General features: G+C 34.7%; 1 protein-coding gene across 2 annotated transcripts in view; it reads right to left on the reverse strand.

Annotated features, from left to right (window-relative positions):
• The window catches only part of ds (dachsous cadherin-related 1), a 477707-nt gene that overhangs the window by 36672 nt on the left and 414961 nt on the right, over window positions 1-26074 (reverse strand). For both annotated transcript variants that reach the window (XM_074133009.1, XM_074133010.1), the window contains one exon: window positions 17653-18064. In XM_074133009.1, coding sequence (XP_073989110.1) covers window positions 17653-18064 — 412 coding nt within the window. The remainder of the gene's footprint in view (window positions 1-17652; window positions 18065-26074) is intronic.

Here is a 26074-nt window from a genome sequence, read left to right on the forward strand (position 1 = left end):
CGGAACTATTGTCACACAGGCAAACCGAGATATTTTTATTGGACCATGGTTTTGTAATAAGAATACATTTTGCGCTTTTCCATATCATTTAAATTAGTGGTAAAACAATAAATAATTACAAGATTATTCTGATCTGAACTGAAATAAAAAAAAATGGCGATCAATATTATTTGATGTACATGTCGGAATAAAAAGTGGACAACTAAAACAAAAAATGAAATCATTGAAATAAAAATAAATAATTACAAAAATGAACAAGGATTTAATATTGTAATTAAAAACAATAATAAAAAAGCATGACAATAATTTAGTATAGTTTCCATTATTAGAAAGGTAGAAGGTAGCAGAGAGGGTGTTTGATCGTGTATTAGTGTGTGTATGTGAGGAGAATTGAGAGTAATCTTGGCTACTGCTATCTCTCTGGAGGACTAAGTGTGGAAACGAGAGAAAGAGATCCTTCAGGAATGTGTATAAAAAGTATGAGAGCAGGTTTTGCTGTATACAAGAGTTGCACTCCTTCAGATATATATAAAGGCAACTAGAGGCTGCTCATTACCATTCGGATGTTCTTCCATTACCTTCTACTTTTCTATCTTGTCTCCATTTCTCTTTACTTCTTGTCAACGTCCACTCAAACAACTTCCACCTAAATCACTCTTTCGCACACAATTTCTATTCTTTTTTTTTTAAATGTGTTACTTTCCCTTGCTGCTGTCAACTATTCTGATCATATCAAATTTTCAAAAAATGTCTTTTGATTGCAGATTCTTTTTTTCATAAAGAGTTCGAAGGTACAAATTCAAATGTTTCTATCAAGTGCTGGCATTCTTGAAATTTGTTCTTCTCTAGGTGGCTGTGGGCTTTTGAACAAGTGTTTAAATAATAATAATAATACAGTACAACCTCGATTAACCGGCCCTCGGTTAACCGGGATCATGTTGAGTCATCATAAGAACACCTGGATCGGCGCCGAAACAAAAGTTAATTTTCGGTGGCGACAGAAAATTTTTTTTGTCTTCCGATGTAACATAATTGTAGGCGTGGAAGCAACTCTTTTATACCTGATTTTCTTGAATTGTGTATGTATGTAAAAACCCAAAATATGGTACAATTAGTACTGAATTTCTTGGGATTTACCACGGTCTTACAAAAAATCTTACAAAGACCATGGGATTTACGAGGCGTAAATGGTTGATTTTCAACTTCACGGTTATATGTAATATTTTTATGGAAAATTACAGGCATTATTTTAATCTTCCCAGAGAGTAGCCTAATCTCAAGCTAGTCTTCAGTGTTAATCATTAAAAGGATTGCCGTCTAAGATAGGAGTTGATCCAGAGATCCAGAGGACGAAACGGCTTTTTAATTTACATTTATTTTTACATAGGCATCTTACTGATGAGTCTACCTATGCACCCTTATGATACATATATACTTACATACATATGTACATTCATAGGTACAAATGTACTGTGTATTCGGTTCACCCAGGATTTCAGTTTTCCGAGGTAGGTCAGCCCTGTTAATCGAGGTTGTATTGAACTTGAATTTTAGTCGGCACAAGTTCGAGACTGGCTTTTCAAAGTCTGAATGCAGGAAGCGAATTCGGTAAGCAATACGTCTAAGCTCGGCAGACCGAGCCTTAAAAAACTGTACTCGAATTAAAATTCCAAAAATCTTCAATCATACTAGATGTAAGAGACTATACAGGGTGAACCAGTAAGTATTGTCCATAGGCCTACTGTGTGTAGTACATCTACAGTGGAGTTTAACGACGTATTGGCCAACTTCATATTTTCCACTGTTCTTGAGTGACGTCACATTAATTTTTTTTTCTATAAACATTACTTTTTTTTTCAATAAAACTGTTATTACTCAGAAAGTTTTAGTCCGAATTCGGATTCTGATCACACGGTTAGAAAGACAGATAAATTTCCTAAAAATTGACACCATTTCGAAGCATAACTTATTCTCTAAACAGTCTCAATCTTCCTCCGAATGCTGGGAAAATAAAAGTAATCGAAATTTTTAAGAAAACTCAATAGGCCCTTATGTGATCATTATCAAACATAGGTCCTGGCACTTTTTATAAATGTTTCCTTGTCTAAATGGGCTTTCATCAAACGGTATATCATTTTCCAGAATTCCTTTTATCTTCGTATGAGAAATTACGTTTGTTTTACAAAAGAATACGTGTTCACGAGCACTCAACAGTGTTAGTTTATAAAGTTATTTAATTCATTGAAAACTCTTTTAGATGGACCACCAATAAAAATGTTATTACTCAGAAAGTTTTAGTCCGAATTTGATTCTGATGACAATTTCCCAAATATTTCAGTGAGATCAGAAGTAAATGTTTAAAGTGCAATTGGTAACCTTTGGACTTCCTTATTTTAAGACAGCCAATTTAAAACTTGACTACTGGTCCACTTAAAAGAGTTTTCAATGAATTAAACAACTTGATAAACTAACACTGTTGTGTGCTCGTGAATACGTTTTCTTGCAAAAACAAACGTAATTTCTCGTACGAAGATAAAAGGAATCCTGGAAAATGATATACCGTTGAAAGCCCATTTAGACAAGGAAACTTTTATAAAAAGTGCCAGCACCTAGGGTCTGATAATGATCACATAAGGGCCGAATGAGTTTTCTTAAAAACTTCGATTACTTTTATTTTTCCAGCATTCGGAGGAAGATTGAGGCTGTTTGGAGAATGGCTTATGCTTCAAAATGGTGTCAATTTTTTAAAATTTATCTGCCTTTCTAACCGTGTCATCAAAATCGAATTCGGACTAGAACTATCTGAGTTTTTTTTTTTTTTTTTTTAATTTATTTATTTTCACAACTGCAAAAAAATTCTGCATCAAGTGAAGCTGATACAACATGATAATGGAATAGATACATGAATACATGAGGGGAGAATTCACCCATTGGTGAAACTCCCAAAGTGGTACAGTTCAGTACTGTACATTGGCTCTTACTTCATTTAGAAGATCGCGTGGCCACCTGCGCTTCAACCGCCTGGGAGGATTTCCTGGTAGAGTGGTAAGTTGAGCTACTAGAGGATTGGGATGTGAGGTGATTGATGTGTGGAATTTAAAGTAACGGGATCTTACAGCTTCTGAAACATAAGGAACAAGGAAATCTCGGTGCAAGGTATGATTGGAAACAAAGTAAGGAGCATTAGCGATTCGACGGAGAGTTTTTGACTGGAAGGATTGGATTCTGTAGATATTGGAAGCATTGGCTGAGCCCCAAAGTTCCATTCCGTAAGTCCAGGCAGGTTTCAGTATCATAGTGTAGATAAGTCGTTTATTCTGTAGAGAGAGTTTAGATCGCTTGTCGAGAAGTCTAGAGAGAAGTTTGTATCGTCTGTTCAGTTCTTTCCGTTTGAGTCTAGTATGTGGATTCCAGGTTAGGCGTTTGTCCATGAAGAGTCCTAGGTACTTAACACAATCTGTTGTGGGAAGAGGAGTGAGGTTTAGGTAAACGGGTGGAAGGATAGTTCGCCTTAGGGAGAATGTAATGTAATTACATTTATTTTCATTAATTTTAATTCTCCATTTCTTTAGCCAAGGCTCAAGAGATTCTATATGGGATTGGAGGAAGCGGTAGGCAAGGACCGGGTCTTTATGAGGAGAGAGGATGGCCGTATCATCGGCATAAATAAAAAGGAAGGTACGAGGATTGGTAGGAATATCAGCAGTGTATATGGTGTAGAGTACAGGCCCAAGGACACTTCCCTGGGGAACTATCTGAGTAAAAACATTTTTATTGCAAAAAAAAGTAATGTTTTTAGAAAAAAAAAAAAAAAAATTAAGTGACGTCACTCAAGAACAGTGGAAAATATGAGAATTGCCCAATACGTCTTTGAAGTCCACTTTAGATGTGCTACACACAGTAGGTCTATGGACATTACTTACTGGTTCACCCTGTATAAAGTAATAATTTATTTTTGTGCTTGCTCTTCTGTAAATAGGAATTAAAATACTGGTTAGCGTTTACCCAATCAAACTAATCGAAGGGCATCATCGATGAAAGAGATATTAGTAAAATAAAATAGAATTCCGTGGACTCGTAACAATTGTGTACTTAGGTAAGTGAGAAAATAGCGGAATTTTGAAATATATTTATTGAAATGTGCCACTTAAAAGCTTTAAAATGAAAAAGTATTTACGATAAATAGTTGATTGTAACATTCTACGTATAATAGCTCTATACTTCTAATTTAGTTTGCAAAGATATTCGAATTAATATTTTGGAAACAAATAAACAAAAAATTTAATAAAATTGAAAGAAAAAGATACTTTTCATAGTTTGGACTAGAGCTCCAAATATTATTAAATCAATATTATAATGACGTCAAAATGGCACCATAAAATCTTTATTATATACGAGGTGTGTTCAAAAAGTAACGGGAATTTTCGTTTTTTGAAAAAAATATTTATTTATTCATCTACATTAATATTGTCGCCTTCAAAGTAGTCCCCTTCGCATACAATACACTTGTGCCAGCGCTTTTTCCAATCCTCGAAACACTTCTGAAACTCGATCTTTGTGATAGCTTTCAGCTCTTTCAGCGATTCGCTTTTAATGTCATCTATGCTTGTAAAACGACGGCCTTTTAATGTTCTCTTTATGTTTGGAAATAAAAAAAAGTCACATGGAGCCATGTCTGGCGAATATGGAGGCTGGGGCATCGTTAAAGTTTTGTTTTTGGCCAAAAATTCACGAACAACCAATGAAGTGTGAGCAGGTGCATTATCGTGGTGCAAAATCCATAATTTTTTTGCCACAAATCCGGGCGTTTTTTTCGGATTGCTTCACGCAAACGGCGTTGAACTTGTAGGTAGTACTCCTTATTGATTGTTTGACCTTGTGGCAAGAATTCATGATGCACTATGCCATTAAAATCGAAGAACACAGTGAGCGTAACCTTCACATTCGACCGCACTTGTCGAGCCTTTTCGGGTCTTGGCGATCCAGAATGCCTCCACTTGGACGATTGAGCCTTAGTTTCGACATCATATCCGTAAACCCATGTTTCGTCACCTGTTATAACACGTTTCAGTAGATCCGCATCGTTGTCGACTTCATTGAGGGACTCTTGAGCAACTTCCATTCTCCGCTGTTTTTGTTCGAAATTCAACAATTTTGGAACAAATTTTGCTGCCACACGTTTCATACCCAAAACATCCGAAAAAATTTCATGGCATGAGCCAATTGATATGGCAACATCATCAGCGACTTCTCTGATTGTGATTCGGCGATCGTTCATAACCATTTCTTTCACTTTTTTCACGTTTTCATCGGTTGTTGATGTGCTTGGACGTCCAGGTCGTTCGTCATCTTCAACGTTTTCGCGGCCATCTTGGAAACGCTTATACCACTCGTAAATCCTTGTTTTACTCATAGCAGACTCACCATATGCCTTTATTAACATTTCACACACTTTATTTCATTTTTTACACAAAATTTAATACAAATTCTTTGATCCATTTTTTTTAACAAACAAAAATCGCCAAGCTCGAAAAACACGTCTAACCTTAACGGCTGCCACTTAAGAAGTAAACAATGAATATTACTGAAAATTTTATCGTACTTCAGGGGCATGTGTACCAACATAATAAAAAAAAAAAATTTACAATCAGACTCTCCAAACCCGCGAAATTTAAAAATTCCCGTTACTTTTTGAACACACCTCGTATATACTTTCTTTTTTGAAAATATTATTACAAAGTTAATTTTAGAAACGTGAAGTAGTTTTCTTTAGTCTTATGGTCAATATAATGATGGGTCTGAACCCGTCTTTCACTCCTCACTTCCTCCAAAAGCGACTATCCTTCTTACTCATTCTTTTAATCTCTTTGTGTTTTAATTTCTACTTTTTTGGAGGGAAGATTATAAAACTTTAAATAGCATTTTGAAAATAAAACCTTGAATATAACTTTCTTCTACATTCATTTTTATTATTATTATTATTATTATTATTATATAAAACTAAACTATTACAACAGTAGAGTTTAAAGGAAAGAAAAAATTAGATTGAAAAATCGTTCAGTTTAAAAACATTTATATAAAATGATGAGGGCTCGTCATTAATATAATGGCGGCATATAGTGAAAATAAAAAAACAATACGATTAAGGTTGAAGGAGTACAAGAAGTTATTCAAACGCAGCTAGAATATCTAAATTATTATAAACCCTTTATTAAACACGCAACGCACGCAATTTCAATATAGCTATTTCATTTTCGATAAATGGCCCGTAACAAAATACTTATTTTGTAATTCTTATGAAAAGATTGTTTTAATTTAGTAGATTTCTTTTTTGTTTTATTTAATATTATATAATATTTACATTGGCGGAGAAATATGGAAGGATTAACTCCAAAAAATTTTGATGCGAATTCTCTTTTTTTAAATAACTAGTATCATTGTAAACGATGTGTGAACCTTTTAAAAAGTTAGTTCAACTGAGAACTGGAGTCGTAGGTAATGTTACCAAAATGACGAAATAAGTGAATTAGGTATAAACTCTGAATATTAAATCGCTTTGTTTTAGTTTTTAAACGAATAATATGCATGATAACCTATAATTTTTAGGCAATTTATTAGATTTATAAAGAAAAAAAAACTAGGCATTGGAGAAAAAGGCCAAACATGCCTATTCTGCCGAAACATATACGAGTACTTTGCAAATCTGATTAATCAATAAACCTATACTATTCGGAAAATAGATTCTGTAAACTGATAACGATGGAAGTAGTGAATAATAAAATAGGTTGGTTCAAGAACTGGGAAGATCTACGAGGGTCGTTTGAAAAGTCCGTGCAAAGTCAGAGAGATAGCACCACTGGCGCGTATCGAGGTTATGTTTAGTTAGTAGCATCTCTTGGAAGAACACCAAGTTACAGCCAGATCGGTCTATTTCTTTGTGTTTGGCATTCGTTTGAATCGAGGAAGTTGAGTGATTTTCAAAAAATGGACGAAAAAGAATTTCGTGTGTTGATTAAACACTACTTTATGAAAGGCAAAACGCCTGAGGAGACTAAAGAGAAGCTTGATAAACATTATGGTGACTCTGCACCTTCGATTAGAACAGTTTATAAGTGGTTTCAAAATTTTCGGAGTGGCCATATGGGCACAAGTGACGCTGAACGTTCTGGACGCCCTGTTGAGGTTACTACTCCAGAAATCATTGATAAAATCCATGATATGGTGATGGATGACAGAAGAGTGAAGGTGCGTGAGATTGCTAGTGCTGTGGGCATCTCGAATGAACGGGTACATAATATTTTGCATCAACATTTGGACATGACAAAGCTATCCGCAAGATGAGTGCCGCGATTGCTCACGCTTGACCAAAAACGAAATCGTGTAAGGACGGTTTGCAGCTGTTCCAGAAGAATCCGCAGGACTTTAAGCGTCGTTTCGTCACTGTGGATGAAACATGGATACATCACTACACTCCTGAGACCAAAGAACAATCTAAACAATGGGTTACCAAGGGGGAATCTGCGCCAAAAAAGGCGAAGACCGTTCCTTTGGCCGGAAAGATTATGGCGACTGTCTTTTGGGATTCGGAAGGAATAATCCTCATCGACTATCTGGAAAAGGGTAAAACTATTACAGGTGCATATTATTCATCGTTATTGGACCGTTTGAAAACCGAGCTGCAAGAAAAACGCCCACGATTGGCCCACAAAAAAGTCCTTTTCCATCACGACAACGCACCAGCTCACACCTCAGCAGTTGTGGTCGCAAAATTAATGGTAATAAAGTTCCAACTCGTTTCACATCCCCCCTATTCTCCAGACTTGGCTCCCTCGGACTACTATTTGTTCCCCAATATGAAGAAATGGCTGGCGGGAAAAAGATTTTATTCAAATGAGGAGGTGATTGCAGAAACGAATGGCTATTTTTCAGACTTAGACAAATCCTATTATTCGGAAGGGATCAACAAACTAGAGCAGCGTTGGACGAAGTGTATAAGCCTAAAAGGAGACTATGTTGAAAAATAAAAAAGGTTTACCTCAAAAAATTAAGTAGTTTTTATTTTTGCACGGACATTTCAAACGCCCCTCGTAGATGTCGCCCAGCCGAAACAAAAGAAATGAAAGAAATTGTAAATACAACTGTAGCCAGGTTCGCTTCTGGGTCTATGGAGAAATGTATTGAACATGCTACAAAAAGCATTTATCAGGGTCTTTACAACCAATTGAATTTAATATTATTTACCTGAATTCAAATTAAAAATTAAAAGATTATTGTAAAGAAGTGTAGAGGCGAGCTACTGAATCTTACTTACATATAAGACATGTTAATGGTAAGTATAGCATATTGATTATCTTTGTGTGATTTAAAACCAGAATGTGGATTCGTACCAATTCACAGCAAGCTAATGCAATTTGCTAATTTCATAGCTAATCCCCTCCCTGAGTAGATCTATTATTTTTATTTTTTATTAATTCATTTTAAAAATTAATTTTAGAGACGTGATTTTATTTGTTAGCAACAGCTCCTGGCAGACGGATAAATCCATGCCAGAAAAATGCTTAATTCATATATTGTAATCATATCGTAAGTGTGTGTATTTTCAAAAATTAAGTAATTTATCTTGAATCCAGAGAAATGCCAGCATGCCACGTTTACTCTCAGGCGGGGCTCCTGTCCACCTGTCCTCTTCAACAGCAATCCTCTTCCTTGAACAGATCTGGTGCGCTACCTTGGGGATCTACATAGACAAACGACTCTCGTGGAACCAACATACTAGACTTAAAAGACAAACAATGACAAAACGTGCGAAACTGCTTTACAGACTACTTAGGCAACGCTCCTAATTACCCATAGAACTCGAAACGCTTAATATACAACACTATTCTCAAACCTACAAACCTATGGACTGTACAGATATTTCAGTCAAAACTCCCCCGACAGACAGTTGACGCTCTTTTCTACGGTGACTAACCTCACTCTTCACAGCGACCTCAACATTCCCTTCACAGATCAACTCGCCAAGACTAAATATCAAAAGTTCCATACTGCTCTCTCTACTTGCTCAAATCCTCTTGTACTGTCTCTCGCTTCCTCTGACTTTCCTAACAACCCTCCTCGCCGACTAAATCGCCAATGGCCTCGCGATTCCTTACAATTTGTAAACCTAAACATCATTATTAATCCTAAAGAGGAGTGCAACTGCTGAGTAAGCTTATCTCCTCCTGCTCTTCACGCACTAGTTCATCTTATTTACCTCCTATTTACTTATTGTATGTATTTATATAGATTGTAAATTACTAAATAAATAAAAGAAAAGTAATTTATCTATTTATCTAGACCAATTTTAGACAAGGGAATTCCATCTAGAAAAAGAGATAATGAAATCAGGGTGAATGAAAATTTTCCAACCTATTTGTAATGTTTACCTGGTTAGTTATATAAAAAATAAACTGCCTTTAACTGAAAGTGGTGAAGCGTGAAGATATAGTCAATGTACTGTTTATATAATAATAAAAGGTGAGTGGAGGGTGTGAGATGGGCACTTAAAGTAGGACACGGTGTTAAGTGTGGACGTGACAAGTTAATGCTGAAGAAATAGAGGATAGTGTGTAAAGTTCACATTGAATGGAAGGCGGCACAGGATCAATGGCATTTGCTAACAAATATTGATACACAAGTAGAAAGAAATAAAGGTAGGGTGTGGGCTCTTGTGTCAATATGGACCGTTCTTCCAGAGAGTAAGAGAGGGGAGCCCCTTGGTAGATAAATATTTTCGTAAGACCACCTAAGGCGGGAGTGCAGTCGAACTTCTCTAATGTTTTGTTTGTTATACCTATCGTCTGAGTAAACAATGTTTGTCATATTGGCTACAATTCCTTTACAAATATGTCAAACTAATATACTCGAATACTTTTATGCAACAAAAAAATAAATAAAAGATCCGTAACATTTTGTGCGGGGCACATTGAATTGCAATCCGTCGACAATAACTTTTGCAAATACTTTAGGTTTAGCAGTAAGCAAATAATCTAAATTATAAATAAAATCGAGTTAAGTTTTATTTGAGTGAGTACGATGCTTCGTTTCAAAATCCTTTTTTTTAATTTTGTGGGCTTCATGCATTTCATTAGACCAAAGTTTCGTTGCAGATTAAACAAAGTGGTTGCTGTTTATCGTGAAAAGTAAACCCGTATTCACAGAAATGATTCATTGTATGTTCTTTTTTTTTTGGACGAATCCTGGCCCTTTTCTTGTATATTCGAATTATTTTCTGATGTATTCGAAGTCGTTTTGGTTTTTTCGTTTTTCGGATTCACATTTCTTGGCTCGATTTAGCCACTTACTCCATTTTAGATTACAAATTCAACTAAAACAAAACGTAAATAAGTAAGGATGTTTTTAATTTGTATGAAACGTAGAACTTTATAGCCATTAACATTTACCATGTATTTGAAAGATTAATGGACACCGTGCAATTGGCCAAAACCTAAACTCCATTGAAAAGTGTACTGCCACAGAACAACAAACTTATACTTCATTTGCATGGTATCTTTGATAGGATCACTACAACATACATCCCCACTATTTGCTGAACTTCCGCGAGTTACTGAAGCAAACTAAAAAAACTTGTATTTTCTATTTATTTGTTACTAAAATATTAATAAGTGAATTAATTTATCAGTAGACACTATGGGTCGCGTCCCATAGTTTAAGAAGCACCGATCTACAGATATACTTTTTATTCAGTTTTATGAGTAACGAACGATCTTCATGTTAGATGACGATTGATTGCAACATGAATTATCAAAACTATTAATGGACAGACTTTTGATTGAAACGGTATTGAACTACTAAAATAACAATGCTGCTAAAAAAATTTTATACAATTTTTTTAAACAAACATTACTAACGAAATTATATTTTGGACATCAGATTTAAGTGTAAGTTCAGTACAAGTTTGATGAAGTGATGAGAGATCGTTGGTTTAAGTTCATGCTTTGATTAAATTGACTGATATTACAATTCATCTAGTAGTTAAGAATCAAGGAATTTATTAATATTAATTATTAATATATTTATCTTTGATAACGTTCATAAAATAATCAAATCATATTACTACAACTACGAGGGTCGTTTGAAAAGTCCGTGCAAAAATAAAAACTACTTAATTTTTTGGGGTAAACCTTTTTTATTTTTCAACATTGTCTCCTTTTAGGCTTATACACTTCGTCCAACGCTGCTCTAGTTTGTTGATCCCTTTCGAATAATAGGATTTGTCCAAGACTGAAAAATAACCATTCGTTTCTGCAATCACCTCCTCGTTTGAATAAAATCTTTTTCAGCCAGCCATTTCTTCATATTGGGGAACAAATAGTAGTCCGAGGGAGCCAAGTCTGGAGAATAGGGGGGATGTGAAACGAGTTGGAACCCTATTTCCATTAATTTTGCGACCACAACTGCTGAGGAGTTGTCGTGATGGAAAAGGACTTTTTTGTGGGCCAATCGTGGGCGTTTTTCTTGCAGCTCGGTTTTCAAACGGTCCAATAATGATGAATAATATGCACCTGTAATAGTTTTACCCTTTTCCAGATAGTCGATGAGGATTATTCCTTACGAATCCCAAAAGACAGTCGCCATAATCTTTCCGGCCGAAGAAACGGTCTTCGCCTTTTTTGGCGCAGATTCCCCCTTGGTAACCCATTGTTTAGATTGTTCTTTGGTCTCAGGAGTGTAGTGATGTATCCATGTTTCATCCACAGTGACGAAACGAGGCTTAAAGTCTTGCGGATTCTTCTGGAACAGCTGCAAACCGTCCTTGCAACACTTCACACGATTTCGTTTTTGGTCAAGCGTGAGCAATCGCGGCACCCATCTTGCGGATAGCTTTGTCATGTCCAAATGTTGATGCAAAATATTATGTACCCGTTCATTCGAGATGCCCACAGCACTAGCAATCTCACGCACCTTCACTCTTCTGTCATCCATCACCATATCATGGATTTTTATCAATGATTTCTGGAGTAGTAACCTCAACAGGGCATCCAGAACGTTCAGCGTCACTTGTGCCCATATGGCCACTCCGAAAATTTTGAAACCACTTATAAACTGTTCTAATCGAAGGTGCAGAGTCACCATAATGTTTATCAAGCTTCTCTTTAGTCTCCTCAGGCGTTTTGCCTTTCATAAAGTAGTGTTTAATCAACACACGAAATTCTTTTTCGTCCATTTTTTGAAAATCACTCGACTTCCCCGATTCAAACGAATGCCAAACACAAAGAAATAGATCTGGCTGAAACTTGGTGTGTGTTCTTCCAAGAGATGCTACTAACTAAACATAACCTCGATACGCGCCAGTGGTGTTATCTCTCTGACTTTGCACGGACTTTTCAAACGACCCTCGTATGAAAGGTTTCATATCTAGTTTTCGCCGTGAATACAAATATACAAACAAATTGTATTTTTTTAAAACATTGTTTTGTGCGTAAACTCTAGCTAAAAAAAAAAACAAAAAAAAACAAAATGGCAGGTAACTGCTTAATCTTATCTTTCGTGAAAAGTACCTGATAATAACTTTGCAAGATAAAAATCCCTTAACCAGGATTCGGAATGGTTAAACTATTTGTACCTTTTATTAAATAGTTTAATTCGGAAATTCAAAAAATTAAGGGCAGTTCTGCGATAAATTAGGGCTATTTTTAATATGTAATTTTGGTGGAATGTCTAACCTAGCACTTTCTTAAAAAACATGGCTGAAATATGAGTCCTTCAAATTTTCCAGTTTGGTGGAAAAAAAGTGACTAGATGCGTATTGTTACTTATTTAGAAAAAATTAAGCTGAACTCATTAAACTTTATCCCTAGAACTAATTATTAGTTTTGTTTGTTGTTACAAAATATCGTTGGCGATTTACTGTTTTCAAACAAATCTTAATTAAGAACAAAATTTGCGGTATGAAAAGCTCGAAGGAGTGGTTGGACAGTTTTTGTTTTTTTTTGGTTTGCTTCTTCGTCCTCTTTTCCATTTCTATTCTAATAATCATAAAAATAGAAATGGAAATAACTTTATAACCTTACCCTGAATAAACAATGTTTGAAAAAAAAATGCATGTTCTTTTGTGATAATTTATTTCATCATTTTCTATAAAAAAAAGATCGTTTTAGAGCGGTTTTTTGGGGAGAGATCGGCTATCATATTTAGGTGTAATTTATGGTTTTTAAACTACAAAAATGGCAGACAGATTACAGTAATGGTAATAAAGGGAGATTCTATAAAACTATGGCAGATCAGTTACCTAGACAACCAAGGGAACTGTCACTAATAAATGGGTTGTTACGAAAATAAGCAGGCTGAGGAGCGAACCACGCTGTGTGCGGATCGTATCTTCACAGGATCAACAAAAGGCCGTCCTCTCCTCTTTGCGTAGATTGCAATGAGGAGGAGGATTTCAAACATACGAGGTGTGTTCAAAAAGTAACGGGAATTTTTAAATTTCGCGGGTTTGGAGAGTCTGATTGTAAATTTTTTTTTTTTATTATGTTGGTACACATGCCCCTGAAGTACGATAAAATTTTCAGTAATATTCATTGTTTACTTCTTAAGTGGCAGCCGTTAAGGTTAGACGTGTTTTTCGAGCTTGGCGATTTTTGTTTGTTAAAAAAAATGGATCAAAGAATTTGTATTAAATTTTGTGTAAAAAATGAAATAAAGTGTGTGAAATGTTAATAAAGGCATATGGTGAGTCTGCTATGAGTAAAACAAGGATTTACGAGTGGTATAAGCGTTTCCAAGATGGCCGCGAAAACGTTGAAGATGACGAACGACCTGGACGTCCAAGCACATCAACAACCGATGAAAACGTGAAAAAAGTGAAAGAAATGGTTATGAACGATCGCCGAATCACAATCAGAGAAGTCGCTGATGATGTTGCCATATCAATTGGCTCATGCCATGAAATTTTTTCGGATGTTTTGGGTATGAAACGTGTGGCAGCAAAATTTGTTCCAAAATTGTTGAATTTCGAACAAAAACAGCGGAGAATGGAAGTTGCTCAAGAGTCACTCAATGAAGTCGACAACGATGCGGATCTACTGAAACGTGTTATAACAGGTGACGAAACATGGTTTACGGATATGATGTCGAAACTAAGGCTCAATCGTCCCAGTGGAGGCATTCTGGATCGCCAAGACCGAAAAAGGCTAGACAAGTGCGGTCGAATGTGAAGGTTATGCTCACTGTGTTCTTCGATTTTAATGGCATAGTGCATCATGAATTCTTGCCACAAGGTCAAACAATCAATAAGGAGTACTACCTACAAGTTCAACGCCGTTTGCGTGAAGCAATCCGAAAAAAACGCCCGGATTTGTGGCAAAACAATTCATGGATTTTGCACCACGATAATGCACCTGCTCACACTTCATTGGTTGTTCGTGAATTTTTGGCCAAAAACAAAACTTTAACGATGCCCCAGCCTCCATATTCGCCAGACATGGCTCCATGTGACTTTTTTCTATTTCCAAACATAAAGAGAACATTAAAAGGCCGTCGTTTTACAAGCATAGATGACATTAAAAGCGAATCGCTGAAAGAGCTGAAAGCTATCACAAAGATCGAGTTTCAGAAGTGTTTCGAGGATTGGAAAAAGCGCTGGCACAAGTGTATTGTATGCGAAGGGGACTACTTTGAAGGCGAAATATTAATGTAGATGAATAAATAAATATTTTTTTCAAAAAACGAAAATTCCCGTTACTTTTTGAACACACCTCGTATAATAAGGATATTTCCAAGTTATGTGGTAGAAATGAAACGAATGTTTGACGACATATACAGGTATTTAGATGCACCATTTCGCTACGAAGACAAAATATTCTCCACCAACATATATGTGCTTAAGTCTATAGCAGAGCTGGCTAAGAAATATGAATGTATTTAAAAGTTATAGAATGAATGGAAGAAAATGATTAGAGGAGGATTACGTGATTTTAATTTCGGTTAAGCTATAAGGATGGCAGGAATATAGAGTACTGATCTATCCATTAGCTGTAGTTTATGTAAATAGTTGTATTATATAGTAGAGGGATGAATGAGTGAAGCGAATGTATTTATAAGTAAGAATGGAGAGTGAGTGATATTCTAGTGTTAAGCACCTAGACGATGCTGGCTGTATGGCGAAAACCAATGTCAAAAAAAAAACTTAATAATGTTAAATTTTACGGAATTTCGAATAAAATCTGTGAGAAAAGTGGAGAACCGAAGTTTCTTGGCCGTTTTCAAACCAGTTTTTTTCCTCAACAGAAACCATCATTTCTTCTTTTTTTATAAAATCTAATTAGGAAATAGATATATTTATTTTGTTCGCCCCTACACGGGTGTTATTAGAGGAGGCAAGCAGAAAAAGAAAAAATAATGAAATCGTGTAAAGGAGAAACAAGAAAAGGTATTAATAATGTTTTTCTGTTTCAGTAAAAATCTTTGTCGTTCTGTAATAAAACTGCTGGTAATTTTTATGGGAAAGAGGACTAATAAAAAAAGGGATGGTACATATATGTGTACATGTGAGAGTGTAAAATAAAAATAAAATAAAGTTAGAGGAGAAAGATGTGAAAGAAGTAAAGGGTGGAAGAATGTCTGCCGAGGGTATACGAGCAAATGTAGGAAAAAAAGGGAGTATTAAAAGTGATAATATGCCTGTGGATAAATTAAATCTGAGTGGATAAAAACTAAAAGAGAATTTCGCCGAGACTAGTAAAGGGAAATGGAGGAGATGTAGAAAAAGGCGGATCTATGTGTACCGACAGTATGGCGTGCGAACCTACAGTCTGTATTAAAAGCGGCTAGCCTTAAAAAAAAGAAAAGAGTCTTTTATTTCTGTTATTAAACATTAAATAAAACGAACATTCCACTTTTACTATGTATAGATATAAATATGTACATGTACAATCCCCATCATTCTGGTACGGCCGTTTTAATTTCTTTACCATTTATATACATTATCAAAATGGAAGACCTTCTCCTATATTTATTACCTTTGTTTAAATCGCTTCTACTTCCTTAAGAACATTTTAAAATGCCTTTCATTAAGCCATTATTCATAATTCTAGTTTACAATAAGCGTAATCTAGTCAGAAATATTATTTATTGAGCATTACAAAATTAAAAAAGTATACGGATCTTATTAGCAAAAAATTTATGTTTTCACAAACAGAAAACCTGAAAAGTGAGTATTTGTATTGAAAATTCATTTTCTAGACTTTAAAAAAAAAATCACAAAATTTCAAGTTATTTGTTTGGGAATATGAGGGCGCCACGGTAGGCTCTGCGGTTAGAGGCGAGACCTGTGAAGCTAATATGTATTGTTGGTACTGGGTTCGATTCCCGGCCTTAGGCCTTGGATTTTATTTAATGGTTAATAAAAGAAATTTACAGTAAAGTTTGCTAGTCGCCACCGTCCATGACACCTAATTGGTAGTTGGACGTTAAGCCCTGCCTGAAAAAAATAGGCGATTACTTTACTTTTAAGGCATAATACTGGCATTAGGAGTAATGAATTTCATGACCAGCTAACTCAGTTGGTCCAGTTCATGGCTGCAAAGGTACCATGTGAATGGTTATTAGGTATTCACTTTGGAGAGAGCACGCAATAAATCTTGTAAATCTGGGTTGGAAATCAAATAGAGCCGAAAAAGCTTACAAAAGTCCGATCTGTTAAAATAAAAAGCAGATCTAGAAAATCTGAAACTGATTAAATAGGACCCAGAAGGGTGGCTGAAGACTTAGGAGCTAGGTTATGAGAGGATCCATAACCTATTCAATAGAAAACCCTCATATTCGCTTTCAAAGTCAATAATCCTATCCTGTCTTGTTTACAGTAACTTCTCAGATCCGTCAAAGAGATAGCTTTATCCTGTAGGAACCAGATTAATCTGTTGAGTACCATCCTTACAGCGCACAGTATTTTCAGACATCATCCACTCATGAAGTGATGATTATATATCCCGGTAACTCTGTGTGGAGCCAAGGAAAATACTATCCAACAGGTTTTGCCTTATAATTGTGGATAAACTATGGAACCAAACTGTGGAATCACATTACAGGAAATGCGCCCAGGACTCTGTTCAGTCTTCTTGGTGAACGTTTAGCGCCTGCAATTAGTCACCGAACAGAGGAAGGACGATATCTTTGCTCGCCTTGTCTCTGAATGAAGATTCTTGAATGCTAGTGGGAGTTGGCATCTCCCAGGTGGCCAACTTCCTGCTTGAGATGGCGTGTACCATATTATATATTTTATGGAGCCCCATTTCAAAGACTAGATTAGATTGTTGCACCAATGAATACAGTGTGAAGTGGTAAAGGTTATTTTACCTACGCCAATGTTACATCTAAATTAGTTGCACCAACGGATCAGCAGTTGTAAATTTTCAAAAAATTAAATAATAATTTTGAAATTAAAACTTAAAGTGCTTGTAGATTAGTTACCACGGTTTCGAAATAGTTATGAACATTTCCTGGTTACAATTCCGACACCCTATTTTTTAATTTTTAAGAGTTTGTTGAAAATGGCAGCGATCAACTTTGCCTGCTTAGTAATAAAGTGACCCTTCATAATAAATCATAATGGTCATAATGGCAACTAAGTTTAAGAAATAAATAACTCACCTGATACATGATTGACATGGAAACTGGAATTAGCTGGAATAAGGCTATAAGAGAGTGCAGCATTCGCTCCAAGATCCGCATCAGTAGCGGCCAGTCTTCCAACACGAGCACCTCTTGGTAAATTCTCTTCTACGGTGAACTGATAAGTTGTTGCCGCAAACGCTGGATCATTATCATTAGCATCAGTGACCACCACTGTAACTAAAGCGGTGGCCGTAGACACTGGACTGCCATTATCTTGTGCGGCTACTCTTAAACTGTATCTATCTCTAGTCTCTCGATCTAATGGCCGCTTTAAATACAACCATCCACTATTTGGAAACATGCCGAAAGCATCTTGTCCAGAGAGTAGACGATAGGTGAGTCGTGCATTGTTGCCAGTGTCCAGATCTACAGCTGTCACTTGTACCACCTGTACAAAATAAATAAATATATGAAAAACTAAGTACAAATTTGGGTAAATTAAATTTTATTTGGAACAATAAGAAAATGTACCAATTTTAGAAATAAATTGCTATTTCAAATTCTTGAAGAGATATAACGAAATCACTCTAATCAGCTATCTAAACAAACGCCTGCCCTCAATTTTAAGTACTCCAGTAGGGGACAATTAGACTTAAATATACAAGCGAATTGCAGTCAAAATCATACTAACTTTAAAAAAATCAAATATTTTTGAAGCACTCATAAACAAATTCTACGATTTTCAACTTGCATTTTAATAATAATATTATTTATTTATTTACAAAATTTTACTTTTGTGCATCAAAATGAAAGAACCTAGAAATAGAGTTTTCAAGCTTAGCGCCTATATACACTCATCAGATAATATTAGTACAGATTAAAAGGGCACATAGTTTCATATAAACGGAAAAAAGTAACAAAAAACCTTAGTTTGATACAGATATTTAAGACAAAATATGTTTAACACCGCATTGCCAATCCGAAGTCAATTTGACTCCAAAAAAGTAGGAATGGTCTCTGTTTCCCCAAATCTCATAGCTATCCTAAAATGCTCTTAGATATGCTATCCCCACAGTTTCACCATTTGCTAGTCACGAGCTGAAGACCGCGGAATTCTTAGTTTCTTTTTGCAGATTAGTTTACTTGAATCATAAAGAGTCATTTTGACTCCAGATTGGCATTACACGTAAATATATCGGAGTCATTTTGTCTCCTGATTGGTAATGTATAATGTAGATTTTCTGTTATTTACTTGTTAATCCCTTCTGCGTAAAATGAAAAAGCCGATTTGAGGACAGCGCCCAAATTTGTTTTTTCGTTCTTAATTCCTATTCTTTCTCATCCTTTAAAGCAAATTTTATTATTAAAATTGAAATCAATGTAAAAAAATATAAAAATAAATTATGGAGTCAATATCCACATTGGCAATAACTGACTAAGTTCGTGCATTGGTAATGCAGTGTTAAAGCGCTTATTTATATTTTTTATGACCTATAGAACTTATAATATAATTTACAATATCAATGCTATATGAGGGTACGAACTACAAGTATTGTAACAAATGCAAATGTTTCCAGAAGACAATAATCATTAGTGGAGATGCTAAATACTGCGTGCATGTAGTCTATGGGCGTCCATCTGGGAAATGAACCAATCAATCTGAGGCATTTATTTTGTATACAAAATACTCTGAATACAGAGAATACTCTGTACTTTACTGTAATTGGTAGCACACTTGAGAGATCAGACAGGGGCTGTATACAGGAGTATTGGTCCAATATAAAGAGAGGTATATTAATCTCTTATTTTGGAAATCCGAGGATGAGTTACTATTAAGCAAGGAGAACAGACTGCACATAACGCCTAGCGCTTTATTGCATACATCATTCACATGCTTTGTTTAAGTTAGTTTTGAGTCTAAAGTTAAGCCTAAGTTAACTTCTTTTTGCAATGGTAGAGAAACATTATTGTCGATCACGAGACTTCTATGAGAGAATAGAATCAGCTCCATTTTAGTGTTGTTAGGTTTGATTCTCCACTTTTTTAAAACTTTTAGCGAGAGCTACTGTTTAGTGATTGGCTATAGTGCCGATTCTGAAGGAAGTTATGAAAAAGGAAGTGCCATCGGCAAACAGCACACTACTGGCTTTAAGTTTAATTTTGGTTAAATCATTTTTATTAAAATCTGCTCAATTTGAACAAAGGCATATTATAAAAACGAGAAAACCTAGATTATAAAAATTCCTTTTCCAGTAACCAGAGAACATATAAAATGTTCATACGAGTTTATATTTTAAGAAGAGCATTGTGATTTTATTACAAAAGAATTCATATTACTTTTAGATAGCAGTCTTGTAGAGGGGATTTTTTGTTTCTTTTTTTACTAACCAGAGTTTTATAAACACTTTCCCAAATTGACGCTGTCCGCAGTGAAGCGTGAGCACTCTTGTAGTAAGTGTTAGAGATAAAGTTCTGAACTTCATTTAAAAAGAAGAAGTTAATTATTATAACCATCGCCACATATTATAATACTCTAATTTTCTGACATAAAAGAAAAGAGAAACTAAATTAGTATAGAGATAATATGATGCGGGTGGAAACGGAAACTGCTATATCTTTGAAATTAAACTTGAATGAACTCACACATGTACATTATATGTATATGTATTGGTGGAATATTTTTGGTAATTATCTAGCAAGAGCTTGTAGGTTGCAAGTTGAATATTTTCTTTATAACAGTTCTGAAACTATCATAACCTTCTTATTATATATATATATATATATATATTGGAAACCACCAATCCCTCTCTTCTTTATCCATAGCCTCTTCAATATAATAGTTTTATATTCCTTATGGTGTATATATATATATATATATATATATATATATATATATATACAAAACTGGAAGTCTTATCGTAACCTTGCTTTTCGGAGCAAGCAGCTCTGTAACGCTTGGACGTTAAAAAGAATGGAAGAATATGATGAAAAAAAATAATAATAATAAAAACCTTTTCAAACCAATCTTCGGGCAATGAGACGTGACGTTTATGACGGTTGAAACGGTTAGTATTAGGTGAGACAGTAAGAGGATATGGTGGCAAGAGGGTGCGGAAGAGCAGGAGGAGGAGGAGGTGAAATGCAATTGGTGTTTTGGTTATAGGCGAGAAGAGTAGAGGAATCAATCTCCTTTTTAAACGACCCCCATAAACAAGCCAATCTCCTCCTGCCATCACACACATACAGACAAACCAACAAATATACGTACCACCAGCCAATAGCGCGCGATTTAATAACGATATTCATTATGGATAAAGGAGTTTCGGTACTGATGACGTGATGTAACCGATCTAGAAGAATTGAGAGAAGATGATTTTGAATGTTTTCAAATAGATAGTGGCTAAAACTAAACAGTATGGTATTAATATTGCAGCCACTTTAATCTGACAGATAGTGGCTAAAACTAAACAGTATGGTGTTAATATTGCAGCCACTTTAATCTGACAGGTAGTGGCTAAAACTAACTGTCTGGTGTTAACATTGCGCCGATTTGGAAGAATGAGAGAAGAAGATTTTGAATGTTTTCAAATAGATATTGACTAAAACCAACAGTACGGTATTAATATTGCAGCCACTTTAATCTAACAGATAGTGGCTAAAACTAAACAGAATGGTATTAATATTGCAGCCACTTTAATCTGACAGATAGTGGCTAAAACTAAACAGTATAGTGTTAATATTGCAGCCACTTTAATCTGACAGATAGTGACTAAAACTAACTGTCTGGTGTTAATATTGCAGCCACTTTAATCTGACAGATAGTGACTAAAACCAACAGTACGGTATTAATATTGCTGCCACTTTAATCTAACAGATAGTGGCTACAGCAAACTAAGCCCGAAGAAGGAAGAAATGTGAATGGTAACTATCAATATTGCAATAAGAAAAAGATCTGATGAGATACAGTAACATCTTTGTCTTATTGCAATACTTAGACTCGATAGATGAGAAGGTGGTAATATGGGACAGTCTTTTTTTACCTTGCATATTTTGAACACTACTGAATTTAAAATCTATTCTGAAGTAAAATCATAGACATACATTATTTGTCTTTGTAAATTTGGAGTCCTTGGAGTGGATCACAGCAAGTGGTGCGATATTGGGTTTTCAGAAAGTGTGACACACATAATAATTATAGTTAATGTTCTCGTTTCTCCATGAATTGTAAAAATAAGCCTTAAATATGCCACAAAACTATATTTTACACAATTATCGTACATTAAGGATAAAAATTAGGGTGTAATCAGTTTTCTTAGAGAAATGTCAAGAAATCTTTGAAATGATCTTTTTAAGCCCTTTATAGTATCATGTATAAAAACAAAAATTTATAAGACACTAGTTTCGTCCTCAGTGCCACTTTTCACACTTGTTCGGCAGACGATTAACGAGGTTGTTATATGGGACAACGCTGTCCCATATACGTACCACCATACACCGCGTACAATATAACCTCATTTTTCCCCAATATATGTTACATTCATTTTTGAAATCCATAATACTGGCAATTAAAACTCTCTACTTTCTACATTTTTAATGTCTAAGGGAAATTATTCTAACTTCCCTCGGTATTAACCAAAAGCAGGGGAAAATCAACCTTAAGAAAACTTTTTAGCACTGACAAAATCAGTACGGTCCTTTATTGACCAAAGCTGCCACTCGATTGACGCACTGCCTTCTGCAGCAGACAAAGCCTACCCTAAAGGGTAGTAAGGCGCCAAAAACTATCAGATAGCACTACTGGTTTCACAAAAACAGGGGTGTCCCAAATTCCAACCCCATCCCAAATTACCACCTTCTCCTCTAATTTTGCTAAACATTATATGTTTTTAATGTCCTACTTACTCGTATTCACTGTGGATTTCTATTTGGATAGTATAGTGTTGTGCTAGATCCTCCAAAACACTAAACAGATGAATTTTTTTTCCTGATAAAATGTTTTAAATGAAAACAACACAAATAGGTTTTCGGCGGAATTCGTAAAAATTGGAAAATTTTTAAGAAAATCTCAAACTATTTTCCCTTACTTTTAATTTCCCAAATTGTAGTACTGTAATTGCCTCTGGGAATCTTATTAAACAATCATTTACTGTAACTACGTGTTTTGGAAAATTTTTTTAGTGACGTAATAGTACAGAAAGCGAATATATCTTTCGGAGCATTAAAAATTATATATGACGTACCAGTACTATAATGCTCTTGCACTCTGTACGTGGTATTTATATTTCCGTTAAGGAATAGGAACCTTTTTTTAATTACCTGAAAGTAATTAGTTATTTGCTTAATGAGAAAATCGAATTGGTTGTTCAATTTGCTATTTAAATGCTTTTGTAATTATAGACGTTCATCACGTTGAATATTGAGTTAAAATCGGTTTTTAATATCCACATAGTATTCGCTTAAATCTAATCTTTAGTTACACGTTATTTGTAAAAAATACAATTAATTATTTTTTTTTTCTTCTTCATTTGTTGGGAGCAAATGTTTCAGTTGGTTATCGTGAGAACTTGTAGTAAACACAATCAATTTACTCACATTTGTATTTGACACGTGTTTGGAACGGCCATCTGGATAATATTGATGATTATATATGTTATGTCTTAACATTCTTATTTGTCCTTTTCGTTTGGTCGTTTCGCAATTTTATTCGTTTAAAAATATCTGTGTGAACAGTCACATGGTTTTCACTTATCATATTCTCAAAAGGTAATTCACAAACTTACTTCGAACTCCGAATATTTGAGTCATAATTAATTTTTACTGTATTTAAGTGCTGTAAAATTCACTGTAACGTAATCTTACAGGAAAGCCTACACCAACTACTACCTGAGAGAACTGCCCTAAAATGACTAATTATCAAAAATGCATCAAAGAAAGAAAACTATCTATTCAACCTCTATTTAATAAAGTCTTCTTAATCTAATTTTTAGGGATAAACGATAAAAGAACAATTTAGACTCAATTATGTTAATTGTATTTAGCATACAAAGTTGTAAAACTGTTTTCGTGAAAATCACAAAAATTAAATAAAAATTATTCAGAATACTTGCAATACCTGTTAGCCGATATTTCGAAACTGGAAAAACATGATTTATATAAAAGTTGGAATGACTGTAATAAAAATTATTTTTGAGAAAACTGCGAAAAACTGAAAAAAAATATCAAATTTTTCACTGTCAGTTCCCTTTTTCTTTAATTATGGAATTTTAGCAAATTAACTCTTCAAATTTATAAATTCATTCCCACCTTTATGATTCTTTTGCGACTAGAGGTTATGAAGGCAATAAAGTTGAATGTAGCCACTGCGGGAGCTAATAGAGAGTACTTCGTGTGTTGTAAATATGTTTAGGATGAGTATATGTAAATAGGAGGTCTGTAAATTAAGTAATGAGACTGATTTTTTTAAAAAAATTTATTCAAAAAGAATTACCATTCTATATTGTCACCGCAATTTCAATAAACGAGTTTTTGGCCAGTAAAAACATTCCTGTGGCTCCTCAGCCTCCTTATTCGCCTGACTTGAGTCTTTGTGACTTTTTTCTCTTCTCGAAGTTGAAAAATCACCTCAAGGGAACTCATTTTGGGTGCAGTCGAAAACATTCAAACGGCTGTAACCGACCAGCTGAAGGCTATTCCAGTATCGGAGTTCGAGCACTGCTATGAGGAGTGGAAGAAACGTCTCCAGCGCTGTGTGGCTTCAGAAGGAAGTTGTTTTGAAGGTGACAATATAGAATTGTAATTCTTTTTGAATAGAAAAATTTAAAAAAAATCAGTCTCATTACTTAATTTACAGACCTCGTAGAAGGTACTCAGAGATATGAGTAAATGTCACAGGCTAGATGGTAAAAGAATAATATTTTAAATTAGCAACACCTCTTAAATATTATATAAAAATTTAGGACAAACCCTAACAGTAACGTAACATAACGTAACCTTACACAATGGCATAAAACATCACGATGCTGTAGCTAATTTCACCCGATGGCGCTCAATATTTCTTTTAAAAATATTCTTCCCCAAAATTTAATCAATTGCAGAAAAGTAATAGATAATTTCTCAATCATCGATGCACTTAATAAGATACAATTATAGGTTAATGAATATAAAATTTTAGCAATATAAAGCTCAATTTTAATTAAATATTCTAAAAATCAGCGGGCAGCCTGTTCAATCAAATTATTGTAACGTTTGCGGTAACAAATAAAATATTCAACACTTGATGGAAATGTTTTTAACCCGTCTTAAAAAAAAAAAAAACGTAAATTTCAAAGCTAGGTGTTTTTCAACATTACGCTTTTTCGTGCAATTTTTTGGTGATAAACACTATACACAACTGTTCTACAGGACAGTTTTTTTTGCAACTATTAATTAGGTTCCATGAGTGTTGTAAAGTCAAGCTTCCTTCAACAGACAATTCCAAATCATTAGCGCAAAAAAATTAAATAGATACAATAAATTGCAGTAAGAAAAAAGGCTTGAAGGAGGAGCAACCAGCGGATGAGAGAGGTTCAAAGATCGTCTTAACGAAGGAGACAAGGAGACTTCAGAAACAGGATAATGGTTTCGAATGCAATGAAGCGAGAAGTGGATAAAATAAGAAATAAGAAAAGAGAGAAGGTTATGTACATGCTTTCATTTCAGGGTTTTTGCATCACCTACACCGCGGATGCGTACAGCCTCACTGACGAAGCTAGTTTTTTTTCTTTTTTAAAAAAAGTCTATTACCCTCAACTATATAATCGATCCTTTTCCAACTAATTCCTTTAATTTATTTTTAATTCTTATTTCAAATAACTAATACAGAATTGTTGATTGGTTAATTTCCGAAACGTATTCATTCTGTACAAAAGTTTCTTCATTCCCTCGCACCCTAATTTTACTAACTGGCAATTAAAGGGAGAAGCAGGATGAGGTAGAAATATTTCTAGTTAAGAGTAATTAGAGTTTAGTGGAGAGCTCATCAGTATTGAAGTGGAAGAGGATGATAGTTTAAAAAATGATGAGAGGATGTGTTTGGTAGATGATTGTAAAACGTTTGGTAATACATTGGTCCATTGGGGTGCCATCAAGAGCCAATGAATCAGTGATAATACTTACAAGCAGTTTGGCATTCCATCTTGCGCATACGTGAAACTATCAATATTTATGGTCATTACCCTTTCACACGTAACTCATTATCTACTACAGGCAAGAAACAAGTCAGACAAGAAACACACACCTGATTTTTTTCACATACCATGATATCCTCTCTTTTAATCAATGACAAGTATACACCAGGTTTGGGATCAATCAAGAAAACTTTGAAGGGAATGCTGACTAATACCTGCAAAATGAATCTTTCCAGAAAATTATTCCAAATAAAGGAAACTGCTACATAATTATGAAATGTGCAGCTATCAGA

The sequence above is a fragment of the Rhodnius prolixus genome, unplaced genomic scaffold (assembly GCF_049639745.1).
Source record: "Rhodnius prolixus isolate KJV_2025 unplaced genomic scaffold, Rpr scaffold_10, whole genome shotgun sequence".
Taxonomy (NCBI): Eukaryota; Metazoa; Arthropoda; class Insecta; order Hemiptera; family Reduviidae; genus Rhodnius; species Rhodnius prolixus.